General features: G+C 44.6%; 4 protein-coding genes across 18 annotated transcripts in view; 2 read left to right on the top strand and 2 right to left on the bottom strand.

Annotated features, from left to right (window-relative positions):
• The window catches only part of GGNBP2 (gametogenetin binding protein 2), a 32,907-nt gene extending 22,779 nt beyond the window's left edge, over positions 1 to 10,128 (bottom strand). For 3 of the 6 annotated variants that reach the window (XM_043902922.1, XM_043902924.1, XM_043902923.1), the window contains exons 1-3: positions 9,944 to 10,120; positions 9,192 to 9,411; positions 1,378 to 1,458 (exon numbers count right to left, since the gene is read on the bottom strand). In XM_043902922.1, the coding sequence (XP_043758857.1) occupies positions 1,378 to 1,458; positions 9,192 to 9,284 (174 nt within the window). In that variant the 5' untranslated portion in view covers positions 9,285 to 9,411; positions 9,944 to 10,120. Of the gene's footprint in view, positions 1 to 1,377; positions 1,459 to 9,191; positions 9,710 to 9,943 lie in introns of those variants that run through there. The other 3 variants (XM_043902928.1, XM_043902926.1, XM_043902927.1) reach the window with 3 other exon arrangements.
• A 96-nt stretch (positions 10,129 to 10,224) lies between these two features.
• The window catches only part of MYO19 (myosin XIX), a 49,931-nt gene continuing 34,952 nt past the window's right edge, over positions 10,225 to 25,203 (top strand). For 2 of the 5 annotated variants that reach the window (XM_043902918.1, XM_043902915.1), the window contains exons 1-3: positions 18,691 to 18,815; positions 19,436 to 19,589; positions 20,798 to 20,951. In XM_043902918.1, coding sequence (XP_043758853.1) covers positions 20,940 to 20,951 — 12 coding nt within the window. In that variant the 5' untranslated portion in view covers positions 18,691 to 18,815; positions 19,436 to 19,589; positions 20,798 to 20,939. Of the gene's footprint in view, positions 10,358 to 18,687; positions 18,816 to 19,435; positions 19,590 to 19,767; positions 19,995 to 20,341; positions 20,474 to 20,797; positions 20,952 to 25,203 lie in introns of those variants that run through there. The other 3 variants (XM_043902917.1, XM_043902916.1, XM_043902920.1) reach the window with 3 other exon arrangements.
• Positions 14,976 to 18,607, bottom strand: PIGW (phosphatidylinositol glycan anchor biosynthesis class W). Of its 6 annotated transcripts, none has more exons than XM_043902935.1 (4): positions 18,511 to 18,607; positions 17,760 to 17,912; positions 17,260 to 17,394; positions 14,976 to 17,032 (listed from the first exon to the last, which is right to left on the bottom strand). In XM_043902935.1, the coding sequence occupies exon 4, from the start codon at positions 17,018 to 17,020 to the stop codon at positions 15,509 to 15,511; it is 1,512 nt and encodes a 503-aa protein (XP_043758870.1). In that variant the 5' UTR covers positions 17,021 to 17,032; positions 17,260 to 17,394; positions 17,760 to 17,912; positions 18,511 to 18,607; the 3' UTR covers positions 14,976 to 15,508. The 6 variants fall into 6 exon arrangements, with proteins under 6 accessions (XP_043758870.1, XP_043758867.1, XP_043758868.1 ...); XM_043902932.1 differs by lacking the exon at positions 18,511 to 18,607 and adding an exon at positions 18,061 to 18,324; XM_043902933.1 differs by lacking the exons at positions 17,260 to 17,394; positions 18,511 to 18,607 and adding an exon at positions 18,061 to 18,324.
• On the top strand, positions 17,595 to 19,470 carry LOC122693198 (translation initiation factor IF-2-like). The gene is made up of 4 exons (XM_043900762.1): positions 17,595 to 17,631; positions 18,039 to 18,815; positions 19,041 to 19,325; positions 19,436 to 19,470. Exons 1-4 carry the CDS (start codon positions 17,595 to 17,597, stop codon positions 19,468 to 19,470), a joined length of 1,134 nt encoding a protein of 377 aa, XP_043756697.1.

Here is a 25,203-nt window from a genome sequence, read left to right as displayed (position 1 = left end):
GAGAGAACAAGGCCCACCTCATCTATGGAGGAGCCTGCAGTGAGTGAGTAAAATGCTAGTGCATATGAATGTAGGGAAATGGGCAAAAACTCCAGGAAATAACTTCTACTTGGCTGGAGCTATAGTTACACTGCAAGTAATGTAGTATAGTTCACCAATAATCCAGTTTACCAAACATAAATAAATAAATAAATAAAGGTGAGAAAGTTAACTCCCAAGAAGGATATTATCATATTTACCATTAACCTTTAATTAAGTTTTCTCCAAAAGCTGAAACAATTTAGAAATAAAGTAACCATTTATCTTCCTTTATACTGATCATATATAGTATATTTACAAAGTATCACACTGTTTAAAATTTAAATAGGACTGGGAGTTTGGGATTAGTAGCAGCAAACCATTACTTTTTTTTAAGTCTTTACTGAATTTGTTACAATATTGTTTCAGTTGTTTACATTCTGGTTTTTTGGCCATGAGGCATGCCAGATCTCAGCTCCTCATCAGAGACAGATCTCATACCACACCCTCTGCATTAGAAAGTAAAGTCTTAACCACTGGACAACCAGGGAAGTCCTGCAAACTATTACATTTAAAATGCATAAACAACAAGGTACTACTGTACAGTACAGGGAACTATAACCAATCTCCTGGGATAAACCATACAGAAAAAGAATATAAAGAATATATACATGTGTATAACTAGTCACTCTGCTGTAGAGCAAAAATTAGCATGACATTGTGTATCAACTATATTTCCATAAAAAATAAAATAAAATTTAAAAAAGAATTAAATAAAAATCAGAAAATTCACAATACAAAGTTTTTTTTTTAAGAGAACAAAACAATTACAGAAGATAACAAAGTTCTCAATGAAAAGTTGTCTGTCTTATCTTTTAAAAACAGGGAAATTAAATTTAAACTAAATTTAAAATTAAACTAGTGAAACTAAAAAAAAAAATTAAATAAAATTAAACTAGTGAAACTAAAGCCTTACAGACATGTAAAATGGTAACACACCACCACCAAATCTTTCATATCACAGGGATGTACATATAACTGGAGCAGCAGTAAAAGAAAGCAACCTCACTGAATCTTAAGACCTACAGAGCCCTAGGTAAAATAAAATTACTACTTACATCTATGACTCCTTAAAACACACATACATATGTGCATGTGCTCATGCACACACACACCATTTAAAACATTAATTTTGTTTTCATTTATTTTTATTTATTTGGCTGCATAGAATCTTAGTTGTTGCATGTGGGATCTAGTTCCCTGACCAGGGATCAAACCCAGCCCCCCTATATCAGGAGTGCAGAGTCTTAGCCACTGGACCACCAGGGAATTCCCAAAACATTAATTTTAAAAACTTACCTGAATGAACTGCTTCAGTTGTGCACCATTATTTTGATGCCCATCAAGATTTAACACATTGTCAGGAAACTCCATCACCATCTTAATATGTAAAAGAATACAAATCAGTTATTTTACCTTCTTTGAACACATTGATACAGACTATTTTATAATATCCTAGGACAGAAATAGACTCCCCTAAAGCCAGATTTGCTCCCTCCCACCTCCATCAAAAAGTTTAAAAAAAAAAATCCAAATTACAGTTTCTAAAGCCAGAATGGTATAGTCATTAGAAGCAAGGGCACTGAAGTCAGGCAGACCTGAATTCAAATGCACCTCTATTATAATTTACAATTTATGTCATAATTCTGGGCAAGTTACTTAACAAGTCTGATTTTCAGCTTCCTTATTTGTAAAATGAGATTAAGTAGTAACTTTTAATATCTCTTATAGAATGGATTGTGAGGATTAACTTGTATTTAAAAATGTGTGTTGTAGTGGCTAATGAAAGCATTTAGTAAATGAAATAACCTGTTATCTTACATTAAAAATCCTGACATTTTCAGTCATTCCTCACAGCTACAGAATACAGTAAATCTTATTAAGTAAATAACTATATATACATATGACTATATATATAATGACTTCACTTTACAAATACACACACACAGATACATACTCAGAATAATATCCAACACATAGCAAATGTTTGCTCTAATCATGAACAGAAAAAAATACACTGAAATTTTTATTCAGTTCTCAAAATTCATTGACAGAGGATGAGGGATATATAAAGCTTAAGGCTGTTTTGGGATGTCAGACAATGGAAATCAGTAATCACCACGTTTCACTGATCTGTGACACCACTAATTTTAAGAAGCACCTTAGTTGGAGAAGGACCTGGCAACCCACTCCAGTATTCTTGCCTGGAGAATCCCGTGGACCGAGGAACCTGGTAGGCTACAGTCCACGGGGTCGCAAAGAGTCCACGGGGTCGCAAAGAGTCGGACATGACTTAGCGACTTCACTTTCACTTCACTTTCACTTTATGTACCACTAGGTACCACTAGGTTATGTACCACTAGGAAAGAATCACTGTAACTAGAAGATGCCACCAAATGAAAGAAGTATCCCGATTTTAGAGATGTTAAATATGAAAAAAAGTATGCCTTCAAAACAGTGAACTAAAGTAACACATTTATATCTTAACTAAAACATTGTTAAATGTATCAAACATACTGTGCTAGGACAAACTTCTATTTCCAGGTGACAAGGTCCACAAACTCCTACACACTCAAAGAGTGAAATCAAGACAAAGAGACCATTTGAGGCAAAAACAAAAAAACTAAAAAACCCACTCAGCTGAACGTGATCTTAAAAAGACTCCTCCCTTCAGCAACCAGCATCACAAAGACCTGCTTCTTTAACCAAATGACCACTCTTTCCCCTCCACATCAGAAATGAGAACCTAAACACATGCTTATTCTAACAGTAAACAGAGAACTAAACCATTAAGGCAAGTATAAACAACAGACATAAGACCTTTTCCTGATTTGTGAAGAGGGGACTACTGAATATGGGTGTTAGAAGGGCAAGTAGATGCTAAGGATGGATGCAAACACCTATTCAACAATCCAGAGGACTTGAGTTTATTTCACAGAACCAAAAGCTCCATGTACAATATGATTCAAATTTTCATGTGTATATTTTCTTACAGAAAAAGAAAACATATAATATATCAGATGTGGCTATCTCTGGGCAGTGAAAAGATAGATGACTTTCCCAAATGTATTGTAACACACATATACCACTTATTACCAGGGAAAGAGTTGGTGTTCCTTGTTTCCAATTCTATATTCATCAAGTTCAGATATACGCTCATGCTTCCATCTCAGTAGCTTTTACTATGTTGGAAGTTTCTTCTTCCATACATATAGACTACATGTCCACAGCTCACAGTTTTAGGATCAATTACCCAATTTTTAGGCTACTCAACTTGTCACCAATTTTTTGGTGTCTTATCCCCAAAGACTGATGGCAATAATAATAAAGACATTTAACGTAGCTTTATGCATACTGGCCATTGTTCTGAGCACTGCCATATATTAACTTTGCCAATAGTACAAAATAAAATTGGTTACTAGTTTTAATAATCCTGGTATTAGAAATCCTGGCCCATAAAAACTGAAAAAAGAACAGAGCAATTAACTCACTTGTTCTCTGGAATCACCACATGGTTTAAAACACGAATAAACTTAACTCATCAAGTCATAAAAAAAGGTATAGGATAAACCACGTAGCTCACCAGAACACTGCAAGTCACTCCAATCTACCATTTAAACAGCTAATATTTTGATTTACATTTTCACTTGCTTGATACATATACACATCATTTCACCACATATTAATTGCCACCATTAAAAAAAAAAAAAAACTGAGACAATTACCTATACTATTTTAAAATCAAAGTTACTCAATTTACCAAATCAATGTCTCTCCAGTTCATAGGTGAAATCCTAAATTCTGACTCTGTATATTATTTTTATTCTGATCAACTATATTTTATTGTTTTAATAATTAAAGCAGAGGTCTGAGAGCACACCTATATATTAAAATCTACCAGCTGACCTTTAAAATATGTATGTTTATAAAATTTAATAGGGGCTTCCCTGGTGGCCAGACACAACTGAGCGACTTCACTTTCCCTGGTAGCTCAGTGATAAAGAATCCGGCTGCCGATGCAGGAGACACAGGGTTCAATCCCTGATCCAGGAGGATCAAACCTCGGGGCAACAAAGCCCATGCGCCACAACTACTGACCCCATGCTCTAGAGCCTGGGAGCTGCAACTGCTGAAGACCACGCACCCTACAGCGTGCTCCATAAGAAAGAGAAGCCGCCGCAATAAGAAGCTTGCACACTACAACAAAAACTAGTTCCAGCTTGCCACAACTAGAGAAAAGCCCATGCAGCATTGAAGACCCAGCATAGCCATAAATAAATAAATAAAATTTAATGAATAATACCTAATTCTCGAATCCTTTTTAAAAAGTCAATAAAGAACAGGGTTAAAATTTTTGAAACAAAACCCTCATTTCCAACCATTTCATTTTTACCTAACTAGTACAGACAAATGTAAAGATCAAGTATATTACTGTGTCTTTCCTGTGTTTCACTGGCTTGAATAATACTAAATTTTCTCTTGTACATACACAACTGAGCTTCTGAGCATGCATGCACACACTCACACACATATTCAATACCGACCCAATTAGAAACTCCATGCTCACACTAAATAATTATTGTCCTTGCCTTTCCCTTACAACAATGGCTTTTTACTTTGCTGTTTACTGGCCAATCACTATATGCTCTTCACTGATGACACCAAAATAAGAAAAAGGGAAAAAATAAAAAGAGGAAGATCGAGGACAGAGCAACTATTTTCCCTCATTCTGTAAAATCACTTCCCTGACTTATTCTTCAGATTCTAGGTTACCCAAAGGAAGACAGTCACGTAAAGTACTTCAGGTGTGGTTTCACAGAGGAATCATTAGTGTCTGGCTTCATGATGAGGTTGCCTATCCCTAGGCTTGCCAAAAATAGAACAAGTCACTGTCCTGCAATTACTGCTTTATAAAGTTTATTGAATCCATTACCCACTTTCACTCTTAAGTACCTGTCCTGGTTTCTCCTGACCACAAATAATCTGTTCCTAGCGCATTCTCACAAGCTCTAATCCAACAATACTGTATTTATTAAAAATCCCTGTCCCTTTAGTTTTACTTTTTTACTTCTTCATCTTCACAGCCATCTGTAACATCTATCACCTTTGGTAAATTAAAAACTTCATCAAGAATTGAAAGCAGGCGAATTTCCCTGGTGGGCCAATGGTTAAGACTCTGAGCTCCCAATGCAGGGGGCACGGGTTCGATCCCTGGTCAGGAAATTAAGATCCCCCATGGCATGACACACATGGCCTAGCCTAAGATATAAAATAAATAAATAAAGATCTAAGTCTTTTTTCTTTTTTAAGCAAACAATACTAAACTTCTAACTGATGCTAAATACCTAATCCTCAAGAGGACACATTACATTTTTCACCTTTTTAAAGTCTCAAAAACCCTTATCAGAGCTTCTAGTCCATTTAGATTGGTTTGAATTAGGAGGGTAAACTGTGTTCCACATTGTAGTAACTTGACAGTAAGTATCAAGAATTTTATAGAAGATTTTTATCCTTTGATTCAGTAATTTTCCTTCGAAAAGCCAGAAAAAATTGCTAATGCAAAATTTTATGCATTATTCATATTCTTATGAATGTTATTCATAGCAAAAACTAGAACCACCTCTATGGCCAACAAAGGAGGAATGATTACATCCCGGAATGTCATACAACAAAGTATTACAAGGCCATTAACACTGCTTAAGAATAACAAGAGAAAATGTTCTCAGTGTTACATTCAGTGAGAAGCAGCAAGATATGAAGTGTTACAGAAAATGATACATCTCAACTCTAAATCTGTATGTTTCTATGATGGGAACTACACGAAATGCTGCTCTGTAATCTCAGCTATCTCTGGGAAGCAGAGTAAAGGATAATTTGGTTTGTTTTGCAACCATTTTTCAAGATTATATTATAAGGAGTATATATTCTGACTATTAATTCCTTCTAAAAATACTTTAAAAACGGTAATCCTTCAAAGAAAGTGTGTTAGCTGCTCAGTCTTGTCCGCAACCCCATGGACTGTAGCCCACCAGGTTCCTCTGTTCATAGAATTATCTAGGCAAGAATACTGGAGTGGGGTGCCATATCCTTCTCCAGGGGATCTTCCCGACCCAGGGATCGAATCTGGGTCTCCTGCATTGCAGGCAGATTCTTTACCATCTGAGCCACTAGGGAAGCCCCAATTCTTCAAAGTGAAGTCGCTCAGTCATGTCCGACTCTTTGCAACCCCATGGACTGTAGCCCACCAGGTTCCTCCGTGCATGGGATTGTCCAGGCAAGAATACTGGAGTGGGTTGCAGTTTCCTTCTCCAGGGGATCTTCCTGACCCAGGGATGAACCCAGGTCTCCCACGTTAAAGGCAGATGCTTTACTGACTGAGCCACCGGGGAATCCCAATTCTTCAAAGATGTCTTTAAAATAAAATCTGTATTCTATCCATCTGCTATTCTATAATTCTAGTAACACCGAAAAGCATTTTGGCTACACACCATACCATTTTCCTAAATATTCCACCGATTTACTTGGGATTTTTCTCAAACACACCTGTATCAGCACTGTACTCAAGTACTCAAACCCACTAAACTGCCATGAGTCTTTCAAATGTGGCTACAACATACCACATAAAAGAGGAGGCTACTTCCTCATCTACAAGCTCGTTAATTTCATTTTACAAATCCAACTTAAAATCACTAGTTTACCTCAGGCTAGAGGTATTCGCTTCTGCAAAGGATAAACATTTGTAACTGACTGTAAACACTGTAACTAGACTTAACACCTAGAAGTTAAGGAGGGTCTAAGACTTGAAATAATCACACAATGTTTCCTCAGTGGGTTACCTATGAACCCTAGGAACAAAGACCAAACCAAATCAGGGATACAATGTCATCAACTACCAATGACCCAGTGCTGAGCATAACCCTCTGCTGCAGCCTTCCTTCCTCCCTCTTCAACAGGTGTTTGCTCTACACTCTTCCTTTAAGTAGTGTCTGGTAGAACGGTTCTGAAAGAAACTTATTTTCCTAAATATGGTGGACTCTTGACAAGATTTTACACAAACCAGCATTCAGTGACCATTTGTAAGTTCCATAACAAAGCAATGAATGAAGAGTCCCACTCATTTCCTAGTGAAAAAAAACCTTCCATAGTAAAGAAAAATAAAAAATAAGATGCTACTTAAGATACTTAAATTAAGCAAGCCTAAATTTTATTTGCCTGGGTCACAAGTCCACCATACAATAAAAGCAAAACTCCACTGCCAGGTCAGTCCAATCCCAACTTCCCCAGAGAAGTAAGTGCAATAATAGTGCAGGTTACAGTACAGGTTACATCTTTTTCTAAGGAAAATTTTGGCAATTCATTCAGAAGAGAGTATAGAAACACCCAAAAGTTGCTTATTTTAAAAAACTATTTGATGGATATATCAATGCCACGTCCATATTAAAGGTGACTCTGTGAACAAAAGGAGAGACTCATAAGTGTCTTAAATTTTTGTAAATACTCAAATCTTAGGTTGATTTCCCCTGTTTCGATAGTATACACTCAATAATAACCTTATGTCCAGATTTTTTTTTTAACTTCAAAGGTTATCTAGGACAATAAACACAAAAGGTTGATACCAAACTATATGCTCTAGAAAAGTATCTGTGTTGGAGGGAGAGAGAAGAAAGAAAATTATCAATAAATGAACTCATATTAATTTTCAAATTGAGAAATCCTTCATTTAATTTGATCAGAGTGCTAATTTAAAAAAAAAAAACACTTTTAAAAATACAAGTCCATTATACTTTTAGTGCAAAAATCATGACCAAAGCATACAAGTACACTTTCTAATGAAACACAAAGTCTATGTACCTTATGTGAGCCCAAACATTCTTTTTCCATGGGAAAAAAAAAAAAATGCACTTAAGTAATTATAGATGCTTTCACTTTAAAAGTTCTAACAAATTAAGTCATTCAATAGCTCTTCTAATGCTTTTTAAAGGTACTGCAGCTCAATCAAATCTTAATTGAGACTGGCAAACAGAAAGGCATAGTGACATCTCTACAATGACTTGCATTTTACACAAAATTTGAAAAAAAGTTCAGTAGGTATTTGCAAAAAAGAAATTCAGGAACAGAACACACCAACCACCTTTGAAAAGGAAAAAAGGCAAGGGCGGTATGATGAAGACACTTAGTTACACCTTATCAAAACGCAAACGTATAATCCAAAGCTTCAGCATCATCAAAACGCACATTTCAAGATTCTCAGAAAAGGTCCATTTCATTTCTTAAGAAATTGTGACAAGCGACTGCACTCATTTCCTGTTCAGATTCAAATTTCTGCCATTTCCTTCTAAAGGAAACACTACAGCAACCCAGGGCAGAGGGTCTGTAATGCTGTACCACCATCAACTCTAAAAAGGAAAACTACTCAGAACTGGGTTTTGACATTCAAGATGAGCCATCAGCCTTTTATAATGCCCTTACACATTCAATATTGTGGCTTCCTTAGGAAAAGCTACCGGTAAATTAAAGAATCATTAATGCCAAGAAAGCCCGTTTTGAAGAGTCATGGCCTAACAATACAATCATTTCCAACAGTTTTAATGGACTAGGCATATTGAGACTGTAGCGAAATCAGATCCTTTTAGTGGGATCTTTCCTGTACAAGAGCATGTCACCCTGCCCTTCGTAATTATGCTTTATGGAGTGAGAGCTGTAGTATTAAGCTAGAAAATAACAGGTAGCAGTGCAGCTGCGACATTTCCAGATAATTAAGCCTCCCCGAGGGTAGGTGGTTTCTGTAAGCGATAGGCCCTGGACGCGAGGTCCTTCAGCCCCTCTCCGAGGAGCGTGCTTCGGGCAAAAGCACCGTCTCCGAAAGGGAAAGGGTGAAGAAGAGAGCGGCAGAGGGGTTCTCAGTGCGGGTGGAGCGCCAGCCTAGGGGCCCGCGGACGTTACCAAACGACCCACTGCAAAGGCGAGTTTGTGGGGCCTGCCGGAGAGAAGGCCTCGCCTAGGAGTTGCAACACACTCTTTTCTCCAGTGCGCAGCGCTCGGCCTGGGGGAGGGGGAGGAGGGGAAACAGCTGCCAGGGGAGCGGCGAGCCCGGCCCGGCCCGGCCCGCTCACCGTGAGGGTGTCGTCTATGTAGAGGGGAATCTGCCTCCTCTCGAAGGGGAACTCCTCCTCCCCGTCCCTGCACACTGCCACCAGTCGCGCCATCGTCCCTGACGCTGCCGTTGCCACCGTCACCACCTCCTCCCAGCTGCTGCTGCTGCTGCTGCTGCTGCTGCCGCCGCTGCCGCCGCCGCTCCTGCCGCTGCCGCTGCCGCCTCCTCCCAGCTCCTGCCTGCAACAGCCAAACCCCGCGAGCGTAAGCACCCGCCGCCGACCAGCACATTCGCCACGGGGAGGAGGCGGGGGGAGAGGGAGAGCAGCAGGAGGGGACGGGAGAGCTGGGCTGCGTTTCCCATCACCCGATTCCACACGCGCTCAGCCAATCAGCGGCGAGCAGCGCGGGGACCCGCCCCCTCGCGCCGTTCTCCCTCCCCCCCCACCCCCCCAGCCCGTCGGCCTCCACTCAGGGTCCAAAGGAGAGGCGGAAGGGACCTGGCGGACCCGGGGCTTCCCCCAGCCCGTCAGCGGAGTCCCGGCTCTAGGACGCCACCCCCAGCTTCCGCTCCTCAGCCCACTGCCCGCCGCCCGGGAGCCCTCAGCCCACCCCCCCACACAGCTGACCCCTTCTCCCCCTTTAAGGGCGCGCCCCGCCCCATCAGTCCCCTGGGCTGCAGTTGCCCAGCGCGACCCCGCCCCTGGGAGGGGTCGACCCCGCCTCAGCTCTGCGGAGTCCGCGGGGGAGGCACAGACCCTCCCCTCCTCACCCTTCTCGGAGGAGGCCTCCCGCTTCTGACCTTCACCGCTTGCGTGGTCGCCTCCCTGACCCCCCACCTCGGCTCCCCGTTACCGGCTGACGAGGCCCGCGTTGGGGCCGGCCTGGGCGGGAGCGCGGCTCAGAATGCCGTTTCCTCTCCAGGCTCAGTCAGCCGCTCGCGCCACGGGGGAGTGGGGGAGGGAGGGCGGGGGGGACGTGGGGGAGGGTGGGGCGGGGCGTGGCCGAGCGAGCCGGGCGGGGCCCCGCCTCCTCTCGCGAGACTCCAGGCGCTCTCCCGGATCGCCCCTTTCGAAACCCTGGCGGAGGGGGCGGGGTGCTACCCCGGCGGTCTCCCGACGCGTGACCTGCGCCCTCCCCGGAGTCTAGCTACTCAAATAAACCCGAAATAGGGCTGTTAGGAGGGGTGAGTAGGCCTCCTCTCTGTCTTCCGCGGTGTGGGGCCCGGGAACCGTTCTCCCGAGGGCCGAGGGGAGAAGGGAGCGGAGCCTAGGGGACTCCGCCGAGGGTCGGGGCCCAGTGAGGACTTGGGTATGGGGCGGGGGGGGCGGAGCTGAGACTTTTCCAAACCAGTGAGAGCAAAAGGTGGGAGTCGGGGGAGGGGAGACTTGCATATTGGGGCTGAGCGACGGACTAGGCTGGGTTTCCAGGCCCTTGACGCCGCTTTCCCTGACGCCCTGGTTCTTCAGAAGCTACCGGCATCACCGCTTTCCCAGACTCATATTGAGATCCCTCCGAGAGGGGCAGAAAAAACATTAAGTGCTGACAGTTTTTTGTTGTTACACTGTGAAGATAGTGGCTTGTGTACACGTCCTGGGCAGAGAAACTTCTTGGGTCCGGTTAATATTAACCTAGAGACTCAAACAGAGCAACAGTTGCCTTGGGCAAAGTGCTGGCGCTGGCCAAAGGCCCTGCCCTCTGACCCTCTTCCGAGAATCAGAGCTGCCGTCAAGACAAATTCATGCACACTCTGCGTGCCGTCGTATACTCGGTTCTTACCTTGAAGGCGTTAGAGTCCTGTTTGTAAAGCCACTATAGTTGTCAAGAAGATTTTTTTGCCTGTGAAAAGTCTTGACGATTTTAAGACTCAATCCATCGGATGCTCTTACAACTAACTAATCCTGGTGATCTGTATTTCCTGGTAGAATAGGCTAGAGCTGTGATACTGACTTTAAAAAGTATTTTGGTCATCACATTAAGTCTTAGAGATTCGCAACAAAAAAACCCATAGTGCATGCAACCCCTTAGCCATGTTGACTTATGACATTGTGTGGTCACTGTTAGGTTAGGTGACATAATAAACTGGAAGAACCATTGTTCAGTCCCAAAGGTGTGATTATCCAGTAAGTATTTATGTCCTTAGCCATGTTGGGAGAGCAGAAGAGTGTGTGGTCTTTAGCTTAAATTAAGTAGGCATATAGGCTTGCATGTAAGTTCTGACAAGTTAGACTACATAGCCAAAATACGGACAGTTTTAGAGAATTTTGTGTTCTCTGTAAAACACCCCTAAGGAAAAAAAAGAATAAGGTGGCTCCTAAAATCTGAAAGTGCTGCTATAAAGACTATCAATTAATGTAAGTAAGTAAGTAAGTAAGTGAAGTCGCTCAGTCGTGTACGACTCTTTGTGACCCCATGGACTGTAGCCCCCAGGCTCCTCGGTCCTTGGGATTTTCCAGGCATGAATACTGGAGTGGGTTGCTATTTCCTTCTCCAATCAATTAATGTACCTATGTTATACCTTTCAAACTTTGTTTGGATGATGGTTGGTAACGGACATTGAAAATACAAGTTCAATGTATAGGTGTTAATTTTAATAACTTTCATTACTGAGTACACCCTGGGTACTAGCAAAGAAAGAGTATTCACCTTGGGGGTTTAAATCTAAGTTTAAAAAAAGGCATTAAAACCCAGATATAAAACTTAAAATGAGGAGACCACAACAGTGTCTTAACATCTGAGATTACTTCCCCTGATTTGGATTTGCCTTCTAGATCCCCTGAGCACACTGTGTAGTATCTTTGGACAATGTTTCACGTACTATTTAATATGGACTTATTATAAGGCTAAAAAGTTAATTTGCTTGATAAATTGCTGTTTCTCAGGGAGGTCCCTGGGTGCTACAAATAAGACAAAATCAACATTTGAGGGGAAAATGCTTAGCAAATTACTTCACTGCAAAGCAACTTTTTAGAATTTTTAACCTTGTATCTTCATTTTAGAGCAGGCATTCATTTTTTTCACTAGTGGTCTGCAGCTATATTTAGCTGAAGCAAATATTATATTTAGTGCTACAGCAAATGTTTCATGAGTAAGGATCTGCCTTCAGAGAGCTTATCTTTGATAAAACGATTGCATTTTTAAAAGAGCCGGTTGTTGCCTTTTTAAATTTCAATACTGGCATTGTGAAGGGCAAAGCTGAAAAATTTTAAAGGCTAAGAAAAAGCAGGCAGTTAACAACAGAAGACCTTTTGCTGGTACCTCATAAGGAACTGGTGGCTCAGAGGGTAAAGCGTCTGCCTACAATGTGGGAGACCTGGGTTCGATCCCTGGGTTTGGAAGATCCCCTGGAGAAGGAAATGGCAACCCACTCCAGTACTCTTGCCTGGAAAATCCCATGGACTGAGAAGCCTGGTAGGCTACAGTCCATGGGGTCGCAAAAAGTCGGACGCGACTGAGCGACTTCACATAATGAACAGTTGGTGTGATGGAGATGTGATATCATATCACATTCTCCATAAAAATACCATTCTTTTTCTTCTTTGGCAGGTCCACGCTGTGTGAGAAGCCAGGGGCAAAACTCAGACATGATGAGATATGACTAGTCTCCAAGCTACCTGGGTTTAAAAGCAATAAAGGATACTGATTTGTTCCTTATATTCCTGTGTTCATAGAGGAATTCCTAGGGAGCAAAGTATGTTCTTATATAATTTACACAACATATTGGACAAGGTGCCCAATAAAAATAAAACATTGTCATCTACTGAACACAAAACAATACATATGTAGTAGACATCCCCAGTTTATAATAGTGTAAAATTAAAGGCATGAGAATGAGTCACTTTCTGAAGGTCACAGATAAGTCCTAGACTAGATTATATTCTCTCTTTTCTTTGCCCCTCCCTTCTCTGTCCTCAGAAATTGATAGTTGAAGATTAAAATACCTACTGTTGTTTTCACTATGATAACCTTATTGTTTTATGTGGTAGTAAAATCAACAGCAAAATCTTATTACTTAATTTACCACAGTTGTCCAGTGAACTGGGTTTTCTTTTTTGTGGCCTAACAGTGGGAAGTTCTATTGTATCTGTCAAAAATAGGGACAGATGTTCCCCACTAAAAGAACATTTTTAAAGGAGAAATAATTTCCACAAGTTAAAACAGAAGCCCCTTGAGGGCAGGGTGTTATTTTTTGTTGTTTCCCCAGCACCTGTATCTAGCACACTGGAACTCAATATTTATTTAATGATTTCTTTCTCTTCTGTAAACTAAAATCAGATTGGTTTATTTTTTATTAATTTTTTATGAATGTAATTTCATTAACTTTCTCTTCCATGACTTTCCTAATTGGAGGTGGAAAAAACATATAGTACATTTTGTTCTTAGTTATGATTCAGTATCTATAATTGGGAGACAGACTTACTGAAAGATATTTAAGACCTGGGACAAGAAGCAGCAGACCAATTAGACACATGGTCATTAAGTCACCAAATACTTTAAGTTACTATTTTAATGAAAACAATGCGGTTAGAGCCTCTCAGCCCTCCTAAAATGCTTTGAACAGGTAAATTGTAGGATATTAGTACTGTGACACAGCAGGAAAACCAGTCACCTTTCCTAGTCATGCTTAATTTACATACTATAATCTTCTTGGTTAAATTTCAAGTCTTCCTTATTAATCAGAAATAAAATCTAATCTGACTTTTGTTTTTATAGCAACATAACTACTCAATATGTTGACTTTTTTAGGGGGTAAATTTCTTTCAATAGATTACCTCCAAATATAACTAACTGTAGTTAGCAAGGACAAAATGCTACCTAAGTACTAAATTAGTCCTCATCAACTTAAGAAATTTAAACTCATTAGTACGATGGTCATGTTTGCTGTTGACCCTCTCCCTTACTAGCATCTGACCCTCTGCTCCCTAGACACACAAACACTAACTCTTCATTCCACCCATCGACTCTAGCTCAAAAGAAAAAAAATTAACCATCCGTGGGGAAAAGTTTCTTGACTCTACTGTAAAGTCAATTCTTGATTTGACACTTTGGCAACCTATATTTCATGACTTAGCACAGTTTATAACAGTTGTTTAATGTGTTTCCCCCATTAGATTGCAAGATCCAAGGTATCAGAAACCTTTTGCTTATCATCCCTAGCAGCTGCTGCTGCTAAGTTGTTTCAGTTGTGCCTGACTCTGTGCCACCCCACAGACAGCAGCCCACCAGGCTCCCCCGTCCCTGGGATTCTCCAGGCAAGAACACTGGAGTGGGTTGCCATTTCCTTCTCCAATGCAGCAAAGTGAAAAGTGAAGTCGCTCAGTCGAGTCCGACTCTTAGTGACCCCATGGGCTGCAGCCTACCAGGCTCCTCTGTCCAAGGGGTTTTCCAGGCAAGAGTACTGGAGTGGGTTGCCATTGACAGCAGAGAGCAGGCTAAAAAAAATCTCACTGCAAAACTACTGTCTCATAATTATTAAGCTTGTAAATCACAACAAATAATTCAATCTATTTTTTAGGGCATTTGGGACTTGCCTGATGGCTCAGAAAGTAAAGAATCCACCTGCAATGCAGGTGACCAGAGTTCGATCCCCGATTCAGGCAGGTCTCCTCCAGAAGGGAATGGCTACCCACTTCAGTTATTCTTGCCTGGCAAGCTCCTGGGGTCAAAAAGAGTTGGACACCTGAGCAACTAACACATTCTTCTTTGGAGCATTTAGCTGTTTTGTGATCTTTTAAGTATTTGACTTTAAACATTTGCTTTCTTACACCGAGTCTTTTTTAAAGATTAAAATTGAGCAGTACTGCTGACAATTCCACAATTGAGATATTTTAATGTAAATATTATAAAATACACACAATAGAAAATACAGAATGGTAATAGGCGATATAAGACAAAAAGTAAAAGGGGCTTTCCTGGCAGCCCAGTGATTAATAAGACTCCCCACTTCCACTGCAGGGGGACAAAGGTGATCCCTGGTGGAGGAACTAAGATCCTTCATGCTTCTCAACGTCTCCTCCCCCCAAAAAAAGATGTAAAAAATCCTCCTTCCTACCCTCCAATCTTCCAGTGTCACAATTGTAAACACAACCGCTTCTTTAAAATAACTAAAATTTATAAGTATTCTGACAAGTCACAAGGCTTTGCTTCTTCTGACTTGTTTTACATAGTGTTGACATACATTTAAAATATCAAGCATCACTACTGTTAAAGCAGGAATGAATCTTAATTTTATAATGAAAGTTAACCCTGGATTGACAGAAGCCCATTTTCTTCACATTTTATATTTATTCTTCCTCATTAACATAAAATTGCTCAAAACATATACTACCGCTATTGATCACCAAAATTTTATTGTCTTATCTTGCAAGTGTAGCACATATATAATTAAGCAGTTGGTAAACATGTAGAGATTGAGCAGGCACAAGGCCCATGGGGTACTGCTGTGTAATGTATCTACGGAAAGGTTGACTAGACCAGTTGTTACATTTGACAGCAAGAAAAAAAGTAACTGGTTTCTGTTCATTGCTGTGATTAAACAGAGAGTAGGTTCCTTTTTTTTGGCTTCAGAGACTGTGGATTCCAGATGCTTTTTATTTGCAGTGGGTGACTGGATAAGTTTCCAAGAACATGGTACTGCTGCCTCTTTAATTACAAATTTGGCAAAACTCAAAATTATATCACCCAGTAATAAACTACTAAGAAGGATCAGGCAAGAAGCAACTATCCAAATACAAAAAGCTAAATTGGCCATCCTTCGAGATGCTACTTCTACATTTACCTGAACTATGTAAAGAGAAATGAAGAGGCCAATAGCTGTCAATAGAATACAGTATGCTGCTTTTATCCAGTCTTTGATCTGTGACCTTCTCTTAAGCACATATAACCCTGTTTGAACACCAGCCATGTGTATTGCCACGTACCCCAAGGTAGAGATGATTCCTTCTCGGTTGGCATTTAATAAACCAACCCTTGTGCCACTGCCATCAGTGCCATACAAAATTAAACTTTTCAGGGGGGTAAAATCAAGGGCTAGCTGGTATAATGCAGTAATGCTGATGGCCACAATCCAGGATTTATTTAGGGGAAACATAATCAAAAGCAGTGATGTTATCAGTTTCACAACTATTAAGGTAAAGAAAAAGTTCCAGTGAACACCATACTCAGTTAAATGTTCCTGATAGTCTATGGATTTTATAGCAACTAATCGCCCCATTCCTAGGAAAACTAATGGCCAAACAGAGTACAGTGACTTTGTAAGATAACAAAGTCTGGAGCCTTTTGTATATTTTCTCCTAACCTCTGGAGAAACCATTGCAGACCCAAAAATAAAGCCCCCTACTCCATAATCCATTGCTCCTGTCCCGTAGAGCTCGGTTTTGGCATATCTTCTGGGAAACAGTGGGAAGTCCACAGCCAAAATGGCAACAGCAGTAAAGGCACTGTTAACAACACGGAAACAGGAGATGGCTGGAATGTGTTCTGATTCTAGACTGACTTTCAAGAATTTTTCACAGATTTTGTGGAAAGGCATTCTGACATAGCAAGTTCTTCTGCAGTATATTTCATAGAGCAGTCCTGCCCCAAGGATAATTGCAACAAGATACTGGAGGAGGACAAATGAAGAGAAAATGGTCAAAGTGGTGACCAGGGGAACTATTAGGAAAGCAAAGTCAACCAAGAATCGAGTCCTCGAGTTATGTGAAGAAGAGCAGAAGTGCTGTGAGACAATGATCAGGAGCCCTCTACACAGGATACAGAGTGCAGGCAGGCACAAGCCCTCGGTGATTTCCAGCACGCTTGTTCCATTCTGGTTACTGACAAAAGCTTCCTTCATCTGCTTTTGAGACATTTTTTCTCCTTCCTATGAAAACAAGAGCAAAGGGATGCATACATGAAAAGCAACCTTTCTGTGGGACTGGCGTATAGATGCACCTGCCTGGATTTTAGTTAATTCCTGAATTTCAGAGCAGAATCCAGGACTTGAGATTCCCCCTCCAAGGATTGTTGGAAGAAGCCTAATATATGAAGATAAGGATGTCCTACTAACAGAATGAAATTACTGGTTAAAAAGCTTTAGCTGGGACTTCCCTGGTGGTCCAGTGGTTGGGAGTCCACCTTAAGAGTGCAGGGGACATGGGTTCGGTCCCAGGCCCCGTAAGATTCCACATGCCACAGGGCAACTAGCCTGAGCCACAATCACTGAAGCGGGACACGTCCTGGAGCCTGTACAGAACAAAAAGAAGCCACTGCAGTGAGAAGGCTGCGTACCCACAAGTGGAGAGTAGTCCCTACTCTCTGCAAATAGAGATAGCCCTCCCACAGCAAGGAAAACCCAGAATTGCTAAAAAATAAATACAGTACACTGTCATGAAAATACTGTAATGAAAATTAGTTTACACCTAACTAATGACTTCGAGTCCACTATGAGGGGGAAGGAGAAGAGGGACGCGGAAAGAGAAGGTGCTTAAGTACATTTTGGATTTGGGGGTCCCAGTTTCTGTCCCGAGCCTCTCTGAACCTCCTGCCTCCAGCACAAAATGCGAACCCTCTAGGGATCTCCCGAGCTCCCCAGGCTGCTTGCTCCTCACCTCCTTTACAAGGTGTTGGTAGAATGGAACGGACGCTAATCACGGAGGAGTAGGGACCGTAAAGTACACACTAGTGTTAATTGTTTTAACGGCTACAAAACGCCTCTCCACCCCACGTCCACATCTGAAAAGCGGCACACGGGAACCACACATCTGTCAAACAAGAACCATCCCGAGAATGCACGTTTGAGGGATGGCCTGTAGGGACCCAACCACGCCTCCCGAGGAGCAACCGATCCGAACCGGCTGGCCTTTAAAATAAAGCTCTTTTCCTGACAGACACGCGCGCCGGTCCTCATACCTCACGTGCTCCTGGGGTCTCGGCGCCCCGCGGCAAAGAGCCGCGTCAGTGGGCTGGAGCGCCGGGGTCCCCCGCCGCCGCGGGAAGCGCGGAACCCCGCCACTTCCGCCTCGAGAGCGGCGCTTCCGGCCGGGGCGGAGCGGCCCGCGCTCCCAGGCCCCGCCCACTGCGCGGCCCCGCCCCGGAGGGTGCCCGTTTCCCACGCCCCGCCTGTTCCCCGCGCGCCTCCCTCCGGGTCTCCGGCTCGGCCAGCCCAGGTCCTAACAACGTGGCCGCGGCCGCTGACAAGCCGGTCGGTCAGAGGCCCCCGGGCGGAAACGGCGCGTGCCGCACCCCACCACTGGCCATCAGACCCCGCGGCGAGCGTCAGGGCGCCCTGTCTCCCGGCTGGGAGACCCACAGTCCCGCGAGGGCCCCGGGGCCCCTCCGTCCCTCCCCGCTCCCTCGCACCTCACCGCGGGCTCTAAAGTACACCGTCCGGGAGCAAGCCCTCGGCTCCGGAACCCGGCGTCCAGGACGGGCCACGTGCCCCCGGCTGGCGCGCTCCCCGCCCCCGGGGAGGAGCCGGCCGGCTCCCGGCCCCTCGGCCCGAGGCCGGGCGCCCGCGGCGTTCCCGGCGCCTCCCCGGCCGGCCCCCGCCCCGCGCCCGCCCTCCGCCTTGCAGGCCCTTCCCGCCGCCTCACCCGGCCCGCCCGTCTGTCTTTCCAGTCTGGCCGGCGTTGGCCGCACGCTCGGCGGCTCGGGCCGTGGGACCGGTGAGTGGCACCCCGCAGCCGGGCCGGAAGGAACCGGGGAGGCCAGTGGGCCCCCGCGGCGCTGGAGAAGGGGGCGCCCCTCTTTTCCCCTTTCCAGAGCGCGGGCTTCACTTCTTCGCCCTTTCCCTTTTGACCCTCTCGTATCCCAGGAGGAGGAAGCCCGGCTCTCTTGTCTTTTGCTCCAGGACTAAGACCCTCCGGGGTCACGCCTCACCGTGCCGGCAGGGGGCGGCCCGGGGTGCAGGGAGGCCCCACTCCCGCTGCGCGCCTCTCCCCGCATGGGGACCTGGGAGGGGGGGCCCCAGGAGGCGTGCAGGCAGCTGCGCCCTTGGCTGGGGGTCACGTCCACCTTCCCGAGAAGGACAGACTGTCCCGGTGCCCAGTGTTTCCGGAGCGGCATCCCAGCCCTGGGCCCCGCGGCAGCTCGCCGGGAGCGGGAGTGCCCGGTTCCCGCCGGGAAGCTGCGGGCGGGGCCGGCCGGGCTCCCGGGACCCTTACCCTGCCAGTCTTGTCTGCCCGGAGGCTGGGGGAGGGGGGCGCAGTTGATAATCAGGTTGCCACTTGCCTTGCCCTGCCTAGGGGCTTTCATCTGTTCATTCCTGTCTCCCTCCTGCCCACAGTGGTCACGCCCTTTTCAGAAATTCTCGGCTGGTAATCGCGAAGCCGACACGGAGCAAGAGCTGGGGGAACCTGGAGAAAACCGCTCCATCTGACTTGATTCTGGCAAGAAGTGGGCTCCGTATCATAACCAACATTTGCCAAGCGCTCTCAAAGGTACTATCTCGTTGATCCTTAACTCGACCTTGTGAGGTCTGGATATTAGTAGTCCTTTTTGCAAAGGAAGAAATGGAATAAGGCTTAGAGAGGTCCTGTGAACTGCATTTTTGAGGGGTTGTGGGCTCTGGATTCTAACTACGCAACCTGGTGTATTCCCCTCTGATCCCCTCTCAAGATGAGCTTTCCATTGAGGGAATTTTGTTGGCCTTGAGTCTCTGGAGCCCTCTGCACAGCTGTCGCCTGGATGGGGTACAGTCAGTGTCCAGAGTGAATGTGTTCACCACAGTCTTGATGCCCTCTTCTGCCTACATTGTCCTTTTTCCAGTTTTCTTGGACGTCCCCCATTCCTGAATTCTTTCAAAGGCTCAATGTATTCAGAGTCTCAAGAAAGTTTCCTCCAAGGTCAGTGCATTACCAGCACCCCTCATCCTCATCCCTCCTTGCTGGGGAGGTGTGGGGCCTGGGAAATTCTAAAAGTCACTCACAGTTTTTCAGAGATTGGCCCAAACCCAGCCTCACAACATCCTCTTTCTCAGATGGATTCTCCTCCTCTAAAACCTTGGCCTTCTTAAAGCTGACACTGAACTGTTCCACCTGATCAGTGCTCCGAAATGGATCATCCATCCTTCTTACTAACAGTATTTCTCCTCTAAATGAATATTCAGATGTGGACTTTGTAGAGTGCTTTCACCTGATTGACGTTCACAGCTGCTCCCTGCAAAGTAGCTTTTATTATCTCCATTTTTCAGATGAGGAGGGAAGGTGAGGTGGCTGATCGGGTGAAAGACTGAGCTGTGGTTTCCATCCCACACAACCACTTTCCTGGAATATCAAGAATTGACTCCAGCCTCCCTTCCCCACTGAGGACTGGCTGTACTAAGGTGGAATATTTCTGTGTGCCCGAGAGGCTTCTCTGCCTTCCAGTGTCCTCACCCTCCATGGCACACTGACCCAGAAGATTTGCAGCCCCACCCCAAACCCTGTAGTGAAACTGGCCCTGAAGGAGCCCCAGGAGGCTCCGGAGGCTCTTGTAAAAGTTTCCTTCGTTCCCTAATTGGCAGGGGGCAGGACACTCTTCCTCTCTGCCCAGGCTCGCCCTGGGTCTCATTTTGGTTCCTGAAGCTTGGTGGGAGGAGCAGGACTGAGTCACCTTACAGAAACCCTCATCACCTGTATGGGCCCGTATCTTCTCTCTTCTACCACAGGCTCTGGGGTGGCTCGTCTCAGAGATTCCTTGAGAGCTGAGCCCTTCGCAGGACCCATGCCCCAGCCTGTGCCCCCATGACCAGGTGGATAGCATTCCTCGTGCCCACGACCCAGAATCCTGGCTGACCACACTGAAGCAGGATGCTCCAGCAGGTAAAGTCCTCACCCTAAGACAACCCAGACCCTCAAGTACCTGAGGCAGCTCCGCCTCTTTCGTTTACCCGAATGATGCTTCCGCTGCCCTGACCTGGAAGGAAGGGACAGACCCCTTTAAAGGCCTTTCTTCTTTTCTGTCTTCAGATAGTCACTTCGGTGCCTTTTGTCTGTTGCTGAGAAGCTCTTCCTGACACCTAATTTGAATCTCTCCTGTTGTGGTTTTTAGCTTTTTTCCCTGGGATGTGTAAGACAAGCTGGATGAGGGAATTCTTGGGGTGTTTTGGTGACCTTACAAGCCTGACCCTGTGAGGGAGTCCTGAGAGATGCTCCTCACAGCCTGAAATTGTAAAGACAAGTTGGAAGCCTGGGGCTTCCAAGAGGAGGTGTTCTTTAAAGCTGAGCCTTAAAGAAGTAAGAGTTGGGACTTCCTTGGCAGTCCAGTGGCTAAGACTCTGCACTCCCATCTCAAAGGGCACTGGTTCAACCCCTGATTGGGGAACTCAGATCCTGCATGCCACATGGCTCAGCCAGAAAAAAGAAAGAGTAGGAATTAGTCAAGTGGAGAAGGAAAGTAAGCAGTCCAGGCAAAGAGGCAGCCGGTGCAGAAATGTGCAAGAAGATGACCTATGTGGAAATAGATAAGAATTCTGATGAATGGATCACAGGGAACATGGGTTGCTAATGGGATGTGAAACCCACCCTTTACGGCGGGCCTCTGCCGCTAAAGGCTCCTATGGCCCCAGACCTGCAGGATTCCAAATCACCCTTCCCTGTGGAGCCCCATGTCCTACCCATATCATCCTTTACTTGCAGTTCTTGGTCCAAAGAGAATGCCAGATACTAGCTGAATTTTTTTATTTACTGAGTGTTGCCACTGGGCCATGGAGAAGGAAATGGCAACCCATTCCAGTATTCTTGCCTGGAGAATCCCACGGACAGAGGAGCCTAGTGGGCTACAGTCCATGGGGTCGCACAGAGTCGGACATGACTGAAGCGACTTAGCAGCAGCTGCAGCAGCCATTGGGCCAATGGATGTTTACGATGATTCCTGGACTAGTGAAGTCCCAGGCGAGTAAGGCAGGATAACTGAATGTGAGGTCAGCCAGCCTCAAAGGAGCCCTGGTAGACTCTACTGCCTGACCTCTTGATCCTTTGGCTCGTGAAACGGGCTTGAAGGCCAGAGAGAAGCAGGCAGAACAGCTACCTGCTCCAGGCTTTTTTTTTTTTTTTTTCTTGCAGAGGGAACTTTTTTATTGTCCATTTTTAACTTCTTTCTCATTTGAAAAACAGTAATGTTTACCAGGGCTTCCCTTGTTGGCTCAGCAGTAAAGAATCCACCCGCAATGCAGGAGATGCCAGTTCGATGCCTGGGTTGGGACGATCCCCTGGAGAAGGAAATGGCACCCCACTCCAGTATTCTTGCCTGGGAAATCCTATGAACAGAGGAGTCTGTCAGGCTGCAGTCTGTGGGGTCACAAAAGAGTCAGACATGACTTAGCAACTAAACAACCACCATGTTTATCATAACTGTACTAGCAGCTGCTCCGTGTTGCTCTCTTGCTGTGTAGTAAGCACTATACTAAGCATTTTACACATATAATTTTGTTTAGTACTTAAGAAGGATACAGTATTACATATCCAATGCCATTATATCCCCATTTTGAAGATAAGGCTCAGAGCAGTTAGGTGACTCATTGAAGGTCACGTTCATTGCAATGATGTGGGAAATACAGATAAGCAAAAAGAACATTTTAATTACCCATAATTGTACTGTCTATAGATAACTGACATTTTAAAGAATATCCTAGATTTTTCTCCCTAAAAATTTTTAAAACATTTAAAGATATCATTCTCTTGGTAACCTGCTTTATTCAATTGTAAGGAGGTACTATAATTTAAGCTACTATTTGGACACTTGGGTTTTTTTGTTTGTTTTGCGATTGTAAATGTTTCTATATACCCAGAACATTCTTATGGCCTTTACATAGTATCATGTTCTAGAGAAGAATTACAGGGTAGTTTTAAGGCCCTTGGTATGAAAAGTGAAAGAAGGTGAAGTCACTCAGTTGTGTCCAACTCTTTGCAACCCATGGACTGTAGCCTACCAAGTTCCTCCGTCCATGGGATTTTTCAGGTAAGAATACTGGAGTGGGTTGCCATTTCCTTTTCCAGGAGATCTTCCTGACCCAGAGATTGAACCCAGGTCTCCCGCACTATAGGCAGACGCTTTACCATCTGAGCCACCAGTATATTATTGCCTAATTAGAAGAGCAACTTTTTAACAGAATAATAATAGCAAACTTTTGGTGGCAGAAACCAGATGTTTTTTCTAAATACTTTATGTGCTTGTTAGTATCTATGAGATCTACCACTACTACCACCATCCCTATTTTACAGATGAGGAACATTGAGGTGCAAAGAGACTAAGAAACTTACATAAGATTCTGTAACTAGGACATGGTGGAATCAGGATTCAAACCCAGGCAATCTAGCTTTCAAGTCCAACTCAGGAACCATGATACTCAGCTGCCTGTCTGGTTGGATCAGATCTGTTCATAAATTATGGCTGGGTGTGAGTGATTTCCTTTTTCCACTAGGGTAGAGGGATTTACATGCACACAGTCACGCTCTGACCTCAGCAGTTAATCCTGAAGATGAGAGTCTGCCTTGTGCATGCATTGTGGTGGGCCTAAGTTCAGAGAGCAGGCAGCATCTTTGGAAGGAAACTTATCACTGGGTCTCTCAAATGACACTTGCCACTTTTGCTGGAGATTTTTGAACTGTAAGGTTCACTGGTCTCATTAGAAAGCCGCACATAGAAACTTCCATGGTGGTCCAGTGGTTAAGAATCCACCTGCAGGGGACATGGGTTTGATCCCTGGTCCAGGAAGATCCCATATTGCCGCAGGCGACTAAGCTCTTGAGCTGCAGCCATTCAGCTCTTGAGCTGAAGAACGTTTGCCCTAGAGCCCATGCTCGGCAACAAGAGAAGCCCCTGAAAGGAGAAGCCTGCGCACCCCAACTAGAGAGTAGCCCCTGCTCGCCGAAACTAGAGAAAGCCCACGCACAGCAGTGAAGACCCAGCACAGCCAAATAAATAAATAAAAATTTCAAAAAAAGAAACCAACACATGTTATATCACAGACCCCTTCCTTTGAAAGCAGATTTCAGCCAGGTTCCTGCCTACTCCGCACACCTTCCCTGCAGCTCCCTGGGAGAAGGGAGAAATGGGATCACAGGAGGAAAGTGGGGAGAACTTATATAAAGCGTTGGTATCAGGGATGGGCAAGGGAGAGGCAGAAGTGGCCTCTTCCCCCTGGTGCTTGTTCTTTTTTTTTTTTTCCATTTATTTTTATTAGTTGGAGGCTAATTACTTTACAAATTGAAATGGGTTTTGCCATACATTGACATGAATCAGCCATGGAGTTACATGTATTCTCGATCCTGATCCCCCCTCCCACCTCCCACTCCACCCGATTCCTCTGGGTCTTCCCAGTGCACCAGGCCCGAGCACTTGTCTCATGCATCCAACCTGGGCTGGTGATCTGTTTCACTATAGATAATATACGTGTTTCGATGCTGTTCTTTTGAAACAACCCACCCTCGCCTTCTCCCAGAGTCCAAAAGTCTGTTCTGTACATCTGTGTCTCTTTTTCTGTTTTGCATATAGGGTTATCATTACCATCTTTCTAAATTGTTCTTGACCTCATCTGACTCCTAAGCCAGGCCTGCTCTCAAGTAGACCAGGGCAGCAGGAGCTAATTAATTAGCCAGGCTAAATTCAGTCCCAAGGGGCAGGTGATGAAGGCATGGTACTACCTCACAGCTGATTTTTCACCTCAAGCTGATATCGTCTCTTTCAAAAAAGGCCCAAACCCTGGCTCTTTCCCTTCACAGTACCCCCCACCTCGGGCCTTAGCCCCGCCGGCTCAGTAAGGCCGGGCACTGACTCTTCTGAAAGCTGAAGCACAAGGCAAAGGAGAAGGGATCGCATTTATTGATTTCCTGAGTACATGCTTCCCTGATGGCTCAGCGGGTAAAGAAGGCGCCTGCAGTGCTGGTGACACAGGGAACGAGAGTTCGACCCCTAGGTCGGGAAGATCCCCTGGAGGAGGGCATGGCACCCCACTCCAGTACTCTTGCCTGGAGAACCCCATGGACAGAGGAGCCTGGCGGGCTACAGTCCACGGGGTCACAAAGGGTCGGACACAACTGAAACGACTAACACTTCCACTTTGAGTACATTCTC

The sequence above is a fragment of the Cervus elaphus genome, chromosome 5, assembly GCF_910594005.1.
Source record: "Cervus elaphus chromosome 5, mCerEla1.1, whole genome shotgun sequence".
NCBI classification, from domain to species: Eukaryota; Metazoa; Chordata; class Mammalia; order Artiodactyla; family Cervidae; genus Cervus; species Cervus elaphus.
This window is presented reverse-complemented; position numbering and strand designations above follow the sequence as displayed.

Excerpts from the sequence above, each read along its gene's own strand:
- PIGW (XM_043902935.1), bottom strand. The coding sequence starts at position 17,020 with ATGTCTCAAAAGCAGATGAAGGAAGCTTTTGTCAGTAACCAGAATGGA.
- LOC122693198 (XM_043900762.1), top strand. The coding sequence starts at position 17,595 with ATGAGGGGGAAGGAGAAGAGGGACGCGGAAAGAGAAG. Across the intron at positions 18,816-19,040 it reads CGGCTCGGGCCGTGGGACCG|GGGGCGGCCCGGGGTGCAGG; the intron begins GTGAGTGGCACC and ends CCGTGCCGGCAG. Across the intron at positions 19,326-19,435 it reads ACCCTTACCCTGCCAGTCTT|TGGTCACGCCCTTTTCAGAA; the intron begins GTCTGCCCGGAG and ends TCCTGCCCACAG.